The 10934-nt window shown below is 44.7% G+C and overlaps 2 protein-coding genes across 2 annotated transcripts in view; one reads left to right on the top strand and one right to left on the bottom strand.

Annotated features, from left to right (window-relative positions):
• Window positions 1-4616, bottom strand: part of LOC118377448 (serine/threonine-protein phosphatase 2A 55 kDa regulatory subunit B beta isoform-like) — a 64019-nt gene extending 59403 nt beyond the window's left edge. Inside the window, exon 1 of the mRNA XM_052487812.1 lies at window positions 4416-4616. Within this exon, the coding sequence (XP_052343772.1) occupies window positions 4416-4494 (79 nt within the window). The 5' untranslated portion in view covers window positions 4495-4616. The remainder of the gene's footprint in view (window positions 1-4415) is intronic.
• Window positions 4617-7171: 2555 nt separating this feature from the next.
• Window positions 7172-10442, top strand: LOC118377450 (60S ribosomal protein L26). The gene is made up of 4 exons (XM_035764360.2): window positions 7172-7296; window positions 8182-8357; window positions 8557-8697; window positions 10276-10442. Exons 2-4 carry the CDS (start codon window positions 8190-8192, stop codon window positions 10402-10404), a joined length of 438 nt encoding a protein of 145 aa, XP_035620253.1. The 5' UTR covers window positions 7172-7296; window positions 8182-8189; the 3' UTR covers window positions 10405-10442.
• The last annotated feature ends 492 nt before the right edge of the window (window positions 10443-10934 follow it).

The following is a 10934-nucleotide window of genomic DNA, read 5'->3' as shown; positions in this document are numbered from 1 at the left end:
CTCTGTCTGAGCCTTAGTCTCTGGAGCTCCTGATGTCTCTGTCTGAGCCGTAGTCTCTGGAGCTCCTGATGTCTCTGTCTGGGCCGTAGTCTCTGGAGCTCCTGATGTCTCTGTCTGGGCTGTAGTCTCTGGAGCTCCTGATGTCTCTGTCTGAGCCGTAGTCTCTGGAGATCCTGATGTCTCTGTCTCTGTCTGAGCCGTAGTCTCTGGAGCTCCTGATGTCTCTGTCTCTGTCTGAGCCGTAGTCTCTGGAGCTCCTGATGTCTCTGTCTGAGCCGTAGTCTCTGGAGCTCCTGATGTCTCTGTCTGAGCCGTAGTCTCTGGAGCTCCTGATGTCTCTGTCTGAGCCGTAGTCTCTGGAGCCCCTGATGTCTATATCTCTGTCTGAGCCGTAGTCTCTGGAGCTCCTGATGTCTCTGTCTGAGCCGTAGTCTCTGGAGCTCCTGATGTCTCTGTCTGAGCCGTAGTCTCTGGAGCCCCTGATGTCTATATATCTGTCTGAGCCGTAGTCTCTGGAGCTCCTGATGTCTATATCTCTGTCTGAGCCGTAGTCTCTGGAGCCCCTGATGTCTATATCTCTGTCTGAGCCGTAGTCTCTGGAGCCCCTGATGTCTCTGTCTGAGCCGTAGTCTCTGGAGCTCCTGATGTCTCTGTCTGAGCCGTAGTCTCTGGAGATCCTGATGTCTCTGTCTGGGCTGTAGTCTCTGGAGCCCCTGATGTCTCTGTCTGAGCCGTAGTCTCTGGAGATCCTGATGTCTCTGTCTGAGCCGTAGTCTCTGGAGCTCCTGATGTCTCTGTCTGGGCTGTAGTCTCTGGAGCCCCTGATGTCTCTGTCTGAGCCGTAGTCTCTGGAGCTCCTGATGTCTCTGTCTCTGTCTGAGCCGTAGTCTCTGGAGCTCCTGATGTCTCTGTCTGAGCCGTAGTCTCTGGAGCTCCTGATGTCTCTGTCTCTGTCTGAGCCGTAGTCTCTGGAGCTCCTGATGTCTCTGTCTGAGCCGTAGTCTCTGGAGCTCCTGATGTCTCTGTCTGAGCCGTAGTCTCTGGAGCTCCTGATGTCTCTGTCTGGGCCGTAGTCTCTGGAGCTCCTGATTTCTATATCTCTGTCTGAGCCGTGGTCTCTGGAGCCTCTCTAGCCACCTGGTGGAAGGGACTTTGCGGATCTGAGGCTCTTTTCCCTGTTGCCTCCATCATCCTCCAAATCTCACCAACATCAGCCGCTTCAGAGCGCAACTGGTCCTTGTTTGGGAGCACACACACCAATGCACGCAACAGACTGACCAATAAAAGGGTTGAAAAATGATTTGCCATCCGGGCAAATTTGAGGCTTTTTGAGCCTGACAACGAGCCATCCTTAACAAGGTTGGAAAGTGACTGTGAAGATGAGGCCTCAGAGTCTGATGTTCAAGAGGTGGACATTGAGGAGGTCCAGGGAGAAGACATGGAAACCTGAGAGGAAGACAACCAAAGCTTTACAGATGTATGTTGAAAACATTTTTGGGAGATGCAATGGATCATTGGATCAATATTCCCTTTCTTTTGTTGTTCAGTGAAATCATCCCATGTGACGAGTCAACTCATTTAATTAAAGTTCAATTCATAATTAAATTGGGGGGGGGGTTCTATTGGAAGGATTTAATCATTTGCAAGTATGTCTAATTATGATAAGGTAAAATGTTTATGTTTGTCTCCATATGATATGGTAAATATATCCAATGCAATGTATGAAAATGTATGCACTCACAACTGTATGAAATGTATGTCCTCACTACTGTATGAAATGTATGCACTCACAACTGTATGAAATGTATGTACTCACTACTGTATGAAATGTATGTACTCACTACTGTATGAAATGTATGTACTCACTACTGTATGAAATGTATGCACTCACTACTGTATGAAATGTATGCACTCACAACTGTATGAAATGTATGTACTCACTACTGCATGAAATGTATGTACTCACTACTGTATGAAATGTATGTACTCACTACTGTATGAAATGTATGTACTCACTACTGTATGTCGCTCTGGATAAGAGTGGCTGCTAAAATGACTAAAAAGTATAATGTAAAAGTTTGAACTCAGCTCTGGTCCACTGGGCTGCTCCACTGGGCTGCTCCAATGGGCTGCTCTACTGGGCTGCTCCACTGGGCTGCTCCACTGGGCTGCTCTACTGGGCTGCTCCACTGGGCTGCTCCACTGGGCTGCTCCACTGGGCTGCTCCACTGGGCTGCTCTACTGGGCTGCTCCACTGGGCTGCTCTACTGGGCTGCTCCACTGGGCTGCTCCACTGGGCTGCTCTACTGGGCTGGCCACTGGGCTGCTCCACTGGTCTGCTCCACTGGGCTGCTCTACTGGGCTGCTCTACTGGACTGCTCCACTGGGCTGGCCACTGGGCTGCTCCACTGGTCTGCTCCACTGGGCTGCTCCACTGGGCTGCTCTACTGGGCTGCTCCACTGGGCTGCTCCACTGGGCTGGCCACTGGGCTGCTCCACTGGTCTGCTCCACTGGGCTGCTCTACTGGGCTGCTCTACTGGACTGCTCCTCTGGGCTGCTCCACTGGGGAGTGCTCCACTGGGCTGCTCCACTGGGGAGTGCTCCACTGGGCTGCTCGACTGGGCTGCTCTACTGGGCTGCTCTACTGGGCTGCTTTACTGGACTGCTCTACTGGGCTGCTCTACTGGGCTGCTCCTCTGGGCTGCTCCTCTGGGCTTCTCTACTGGGCTGCTCCACTGGGCTGATATTGAGAGTCAGTACCGGCAGGAGGGGATGGGAAAGGAGTGTGTGTGTGAGGGGGGGTTTGGATGAGTGAATGAACACGCTGGTGTACGTATATGCATGTGTATGCATCCCTGAATGAGTGAGGGATGGAGGGCTGGACTGGCTGACTGAGCCTTATAACTAGCATACAGTATATTTGAGGGATGACAGGGGGAAGGATTGACGGAGTGGGCATGTGGATGTGTTTGTGACTAACTGACTGAGCCTTATACAGTAACTGGCATACAGTATATTTGAGGGATGACAGGGGGAAGGATTGACGGAGTGGGCATGTGGATGTGTTTGTGACTAACTGACTGAGCCTTATACAGTAACTGGCATACAGTATATTTGAGGGATGACAGGGGGAAGTATTGACAGAGTGGGCATGTGTCTGTGCATGTGTTTGTGACTAACTGACGGAGCCTTATATATATACACACATCTGATATCCAAGGCAGACAGCTTTCCCAAATATAGGTCAAATATATTCATTCTGAAGGCTTCTTTCCCTGACTGTCTATATGATACTGCATGTGTGAGGGGGATGCTTTAATTAAGGTTAAATAATGTAGTATCTCATTCTCAGCCTCCATCCCTCCACGTTATGTCCCAATACAAGCTAGGCCACACACTGTGGCCTCTACAGCTAGTCAGTATACAATTTTAACCACTGTGACCTCTCTCTCTCTCTCTCTCTATCTCACACACACACACACACACACACACACACACACACACACACACACACACACACACACACACACACACACACACACACACACACACACACACACACACACACACACACACACACACACACACACACACACACCTAAAAGGAAGCGATTCCCAAACCTTCCATAACAAAGCCATCACCTACAGAGAGGTGAACCTGGAGAAGAGTCTCCTAAGCAAGCTGGTCACACTGTTCGAATGAAATGGTAGTAGTGCTGTTTACCAAGAAGTTCTCAGAATGAGCAGGCTTCTCAGAATGATTAGGTTTCTCTGAAGGCTTCTCAGAATGATCAGGTTTCTCTGAATGAGCAGGCTTCTCAGGCTTCTCAGAATGATCAGGCTTCTCAGAATGAGCATGCTTCTCAGGATTATCAGGCTTCTCAGAATGAGCAGGCTTCTCAGAATGAGCAGGTTTCTCTGAAGGCTTCTCAGAATGATCAGGTTTTTCAGAATGATCAGGTTTTTCAGAATGATCAGGCTTCTCTGAAGGTTTCTCAGAATGATCAGTTCTAAACTTCTATCCACTTATGGAGCACAACCAGAGTAAAATCACATGTCAAATACTTTCCCATACTTAGAATAGTCCCAAAAGTGCAAATTCCAGGCAAATTTAAACCCAAAAGTAGGCCTATTTCACCCAGATCCGAGTTACAGTCAGTGGTGTGACGTTAGCATTCATAAGTGTTGTCCTGTCCTAACTAGACTACATCATGCTATAGGATAAAACCCCAGACAGGACACAGACCCTATATGACAGCTCACACAGTTAAGGTCAGAAGCACGGATAAAGCATATAGGCCTATATGCAGTATAGTTCACCATATGATCAACAACTTAAAGAGATCTATACTAGACATCTAAACTCCCCTCCCCTATCGACCACAATACACACAGCTCCTGAGTCTCTACCTACCTTCGGTGTGGCATGTGGAAGATAGAATGGTGGTGGGAGGGCGGAAGAGGTACGGGAGATAACGGGAAAAACATTTCATCTTCTTCTCCGGTTAGCAGAAAGCAGTGCTCCGGTGTTGGCTCCACATCCGAACTGCCGCAAAAGAGAGACCGGAGACCGGAGACAGGAGAGGGATGGAACGAGCTGGAACTGCTCGTGCTATGACCGCATCACTGTCACCCAGGCAGACAGTGCGAGCCGAGCATGGTCAGAACCCTTTATAACAGCGCGCTGATATCCGTGACAAGGCCTTTTGCTTCGGTGTTCATCCCGTTTTTATCTGCATGGTGTCATTTTATCCCGTGTCGCGCAGGCCAGGACTGGGGGTTGTTGCGCCTCTTTTACCCGTTATCTGATGGGAGTCGGTAGGGAGGGGACCGGAGAGGGGGTACGGGGTAGTGTGTAGCGGAGTTGGAAATTGCCTGGTCTCGGCGTGATTCAAATTAACCTATGCCCTCTTCTTAAATAGCCTATATAATTGTATAATTTAGAGAGCGAAGTGAAGCGAAGTAGCCCAAATAATTTTGTCATTTAGAGCGCGAAGTGAATAGGAAATTCCGCAACTCTTTAAAGACAGAGGTTGATAGCCTAACTTATATATAGTTAAAGTGTTTCAGCCCTTCATGGGTTTTAGGCTTGGATACAGGAGAATATATATAGATATATTGTTTTAATAAACTGACAAATGGGCTAGATGAGGGTGATTAATACTTGTCAAGCAAGCCACAATAAACAGGCTACAATGTACACTGAACAAAAATATGAACGCAACATCCAACAATTTCAACGTTTTTACTGAGTTACAGTTCATATAAGGAAATACATTTATTTCAATTGACTTATTAGGCCCTAATCTATGGATTTCACATGACTGGGCAGGGGTGCAGCCATGGGTGGGCCTTGGAGGGCTTAGGCCCACCCACGTGGCCCACCCACTTACACATATTTAGCAGATGTAATTGCGTGTGTATAAAATGCTTGTGTTCCTAGCTCCAACAGTGCAGAAATATATAACAATTCAACAATACACACAAATCTAAAGTAATAATAATGGAATTAAGAAATATATAAAAATGAGGACATTGACTAGTGGCATTGACTAGAATACAGTAGAATAGAATACAGTATATACATATGAAATTAGTAAAGCAGTATGTCAATGTAGCCAATGTGAAATGGCTAGCTAGTTAGCGGTGGTGCGCGCTAGTGGCGTTTCAATCAGTGACGTCACTTGCTCTGAGACCTTGAAGTAGTGGTTCCCCTTGCTCTGCAAGAGTGTTGGCTTTTGTGGAGTGATGGGTAACGATGCTTCGAGGGTGACTGTTGACGTGTGCAGAGCGTCCCTGGTTCACGCCCAGGTCGGGGCGAGGGGACGGACGTAACGTTTATACTGTTACATCAACATAATTAAAGTGACTAGTGTTCCATTATTAATGTGACCACTGATTCAATTATTAAAGTCATTATTAATGTGACCACTGATTCAATTACTAGTGTTCCATTATTAAAGTAACCACTGATTCCCTTATTAAAGTGACTAGTGTTCCACATTATTTAAGTGATGTAGTCTAGTTAGGACATTATTAATGTGACTAGTGTTCCATTATTAATGTGACTAGTGTTCCATTATTAATGTGACTAGTGTTCCATTATTAAAGTGACTAGTGATTCCATTAGTGATTCCATTATTAATGTGACTAGTGATTCCCTTATTAAAGTGACTAGTGATTCCATTATTAATGTGACCAGTGATTCCATTATTAGTGACTAGTGATTCCATTATTAAAGTGACTAGTGTTCCATTATTAAAGTGACTAGTGATTCCATTATTAATGTGACCAGTGTTCCATTATTAAAGTGACTAGTGTTCCATTATTAATGTGACTAGTGTTCCATTATTAATGTGACCAGTGATTCCATTATTAAAGTGACTAGTGTTCCATTATTAAAGTGACAAGTGATTCCATTAGTAATGTGACCAGTGATTCCATTATTAAAGTGACTAGTGTTCCATTATTAATGTGACCAGTGTTCCATTATTAAAGTGACTAGTGTTCCATTATTAAAGTGACTAGTGATTCCATTATTAATGTGACCAGTGGTCCATTATTAAAGTGACTAGTTTTCCAATATTAAAGTGACCAGTCATTACATGGCTTACATGTTGTGTTTATAATATTGTTCAGTGTAGTTTGTTGGTATTAGGTCTCTTCGCGGGAAATATTGCCTACTAATTGATGGTCAGGGTGTCAGTCAAGATGGAAAGTCCTAAAAGGTCCAGGAGGTCCGACTAAATGACATCATGCTTTATGGCGACATCTCCTGGTCAACATCCATACTGCGCGTATTCTACTCCAGTATACTTCCATTCAGTTCAAAGCCCGCCCTGACGAACTCACACACACACACACTGACCACCACCAACCTGAGAGGCATTGGAACTGTTCCATCAAACGATGCCTCCCCATGAAACGATATGCTTTTTCTCTTGTTGGCGTCGTCGTCCCTTACTGGATTTAATATTTTCATGAAATTGTAGGCCTAAACCATAAACAGCCAAAATATATTCCATTGACTATGTGAAACTCCAAAGCACAGTAACAATCTTGTAGGAACAAAGAAACATTTCATATTTGTCAATGTACTACATACACATTTGTACATTTTTATTTTTGATTAAAATTGATTATTTTGATTGATTTTAACTTCCAGCTTCGAAGTACAAGCAGCAGTTACTCTCATTCTGTGTGTGCACTTCTCGCGGGACTCATGTGTGAACTAATGCGAGCGGAAGTACAATGAGAGTCTCTTTTCCGCCGGTCATAGAGGAGTAATCGGCAGGGTAAGAATTCCTTGTTGACATTTTCACCAAAGTTATCAACATCCATCCTATGTTATACACATTTGTTGGTCCCCAAAAGTACTCGTAGAGTCAGGTACCGCTGATATATTTCTATAGTGATCACTATTGGAGCCACATTTTATATTGGTTGCTAAATAAAAACGTATCGTAATCTGCATCCCTCGACCGGTGCTGGCTTGCTATAGCTACCCGTTAAACCCCAGAGAATGGCAGACAGGCTACGAATTGAACTGGGCCTGAACATTCATTTCGCGATTTGTTTTCATAGTGTCTCGTATTTTAGCGAACCCCATGGCATTGAAATGTGTAGTTTGAATGTCGCTAACACTGAAGTCCACTGCGCTTGACAAGCATCAAACATAGCATTCGCAACCTTGCTAGGTAGCTTATCTGTGTACCCATGCCATGTTGAAAGCATGGATGTGACGCGTACATAGCAGCTCATTGATTTTTGTGTGAACTTGTAGGTGGTGGTCTCTGATTGTCTCTGAACTGTTAAACGTTAATTATGCAGTTGTTGGGTGGATAGCTTGTCTAGCTAGCTAAATGTTGTAGCTATTGACATGAGTTCCCGATAATGACAAGCTATCGTTACCCAGCTAACGTTAGCTATGTAGCTAACTAGCTTCACCTTAACAACAGTATATCACTTGAGGTGCTCGCTAATAAGGCTAGAGAACAAACGTTACCTTTTCGGTCGGGAATCTCTTGGCTTTGTTTTGTACATAAACTATGCAGTTGTTTTGGTTTGTTACTGGTAACAAACACATGTTGCCTAGACGACAAATGTAACAAGTTGTGATTGATCTGTCGGGGCATCCTACCGCTCTAGTCTGAATGTTGTCTACTGTGTTTGCCCTACAGTCATCAACATGAAGCTGAATCCATTTGTGACATCCTCGCGACGTAAGAACCGCAAGAGGCACTTCAATGCCCCCTCACACATCCGGAGGAAGATTATGTCCTCCCCCCTCTCCAAGGAGCTCCGTCAGAAGTACAATGCGAGGTCCATGCCCATCCGCAAGGACGACGAGGTCCAGGTAAAGACCCCAGAACTACACAGTTTGACCAGACTTGATACTAATTATGAGGTTGCCTTATTAGTTGTTACTAACACGCCCAAGGAACTACATAAAACTCCAGTCCAGAACTAACACCTGATTTCTGACCAATTCAAATGAACGTTAGGATTTTGGTCACGTGGTTATTAATGATATTTTCCATATTTTTGCTGTGTAGGTTGTCCGTGGACACTACAAAGGCCAGCAGATTGGCAAGGTAGTGCAGGTCTACAGGAAGAAGTACGTCATCTACATTGAGCGCGTGCAGAGAGAGAAGGCCAACGGCACCACCGTGCACGTCGGCATCCACCCCAGCAAGGTGAGGCTCTGGCATCTTACCTGTAGTCACACCTGTACCTTTTTGACACATGTGTATAGATGTATTATACATGACGTCTGTACCATTGTTGATCATGATTGTTTGTGTCTCAACTAAATTTGAGTGGTCACAATGGTTTTTAAAAAATTACTATTTTCTGTTGTTGTGGAGTGACGCAAAAAAAAAAAAACTAGCTTTGACACCATCTAAATAACTTCCATTCTCAGCAGCTACCTGTTGGTGTTGCATACCTGTAGGAATTTCTAAATACATGCAGGTTTATCAGTGTGTCCAAGTTCAGTGGTCACCACACCTGGGCCATGGTCGGTTAAAAAAAAATTGCAAATTAAAATTGCGTATTTCTGTTGGACAGGCCATGGTAACACATCAGTTTCTAGATGCTTTTCTTATTGATTTTCTCCAATGCACTTTGACACGGTGTGGAATCAAGGAACGTTTACTTGAGAAAGAGTTCAAATGTTTCCGTATGGTGCCTGGGTAAACTGAGCCAATGAACAGTTATTTGCCATTCACCACTTGTTTCAGCCTTAAGATGTCTTGGCAATGGGTGTTTTCCTGTTATGAAGGAAGATTAGTTGACTGTAGTCCGCCTTACTGTAAGTCTCTGGACATCTTAACTGATTTGAACATGTCGTATGGCAGCAGGCACCTCGTGTATGCTTTGTACTGGGGAAGAAACATAGTTATAGCTAGTACTTATAGCTAGTACTCCGCTTAGTGCAGTTACCTGACATGTAAGCCGTTGCCTCGGATCAATGTTAGATTGTGAGACTAGGTTACTTATTTTTGATGGTCATTGCATTCCTACTTGGCTCCGGTTGGTCTTGGACATCAGTGATATTACTAGTAGTAATGCATTTTGATATAGTCCCCCCCAGTCTTGTGTAGAATTTGAGAGCTCTTCTCATTTGTCTAATAGAAAGGCTCTCCGTGTTATGTCTGGACATGGATTTGTCATTACTGATTGGGATTGTATATAATGTGCATTGTTTTGTAGAAACTCACAATTTAGCTTTTCAAGCCTAGCCTACATCTGGTGTAGCTAGACTTGTATTGTGGCTGAGATGTTTCTCCGTGGAGTAGCTACACTAGTATTGTGGCTGAGATGTTTCTCCATGGCGTAGCTACACTAGTATTGTGGCTGAGATGTTTCTCCATGGCGTAGCTACACTAGTATTGTGGCTGACTAATATTGTGGCTGAGCTGTTTCTCCATGGCGTAGCTACACTAGTATTGTGGCTGAGATGTTTCTCCATGGCGTAGCTACACTAGTATTGTGGCTGAGATGTTTCTCCATGGCGTAGCTACACTAGTATTGTGGCTGACTAATATTGTGGCTGAGCTGTTTCTCCATGGCGTAGCTACACTAGTATTGTGGCTGAGATGTTTCTCCATGGCGTAGCTACACTAGTATTGTGGAAGAGAAGTGTTTCTTCGTGAAGAGGAATTCAGTTTGGGTTTCAGGAATCTTGTCTTTTCACCACACTTTATATTGAAGTTGACCTAGAACCAATCCTCCTCCTGCCAATCACATCTCTTTTCCCTCTTCCCTCTCAGGTTGTGATCACCAGGCTAAAGCTGGACAAGGATCGCAAGAAGATCCTGGAGCGTAAGGCCAAGTCTCGCGCTGATGGAAAGGAGAAGGGCAAATACAAGGAGGAAACCATTGAGAAGATGGCAGAGTGAAAATGTATTGTTTACAATAAACTGTTGTAAAAAATCTATTTCATTGTCTGTCGTAAATGGTTTTATCACAGTAAAGTGCTGCACAGTGGGCAAGCCACACGTATGGGGATGTTTTTGTTTTTCCTAATACTCTGGTTTAGCCTGGTGGAACCAGCCTAATCGCATGATGGTTCACGTCCAAAACAAATTCTATTGGTCGCATACACATGGTTAGCAGATGTTATTGCGAGTGTAGTGAAATGCTTGTGCTTCTAGTTCTGACAGTGCAGCACGATCTAACATGTAATCTAACAATTCCACAACAACTACCTAATACACATTCTACATCGACCAAATGTATTTCTCCGGGATGGATTACATCTGAATAGGTATGGTACAAGCATTCTCTCCTCAAGCCTGGCTCTCACTATAGCCTCATACAGGGCATGTGAGAATTGACTACATAGCCATGGGGGTTGATACTCTGAACAATTCCTCATCAGACTCACTGCTCCCCCCCATAGCTTTAAATAGCTCTACAGGTGCTGCTA

Source organism: Oncorhynchus keta, chromosome 30 (assembly GCF_023373465.1).
Source record: "Oncorhynchus keta strain PuntledgeMale-10-30-2019 chromosome 30, Oket_V2, whole genome shotgun sequence".
NCBI lineage: Eukaryota > Metazoa > Chordata > Actinopteri > Salmoniformes > Salmonidae > Oncorhynchus > Oncorhynchus keta.
Note: the sequence above shows the minus strand (reverse complement) of the source record. Positions and strands in the feature narration are given on the sequence as shown.

Excerpts from the sequence above, each read along its gene's own strand:
- LOC118377450 (XM_035764360.2), top strand. The coding sequence starts at position 8,190 with ATGAAGCTGAATCCATTTGTGACATCCTCGCGACGTAAGAACCGCAAG. Across the intron at positions 8,358-8,556 it reads GCAAGGACGACGAGGTCCAG|GTTGTCCGTGGACACTACAA; the intron begins GTAAAGACCCCA and ends TTTGCTGTGTAG. Across the intron at positions 8,698-10,275 it reads TCGGCATCCACCCCAGCAAG|GTTGTGATCACCAGGCTAAA; the intron begins GTGAGGCTCTGG and ends CTTCCCTCTCAG.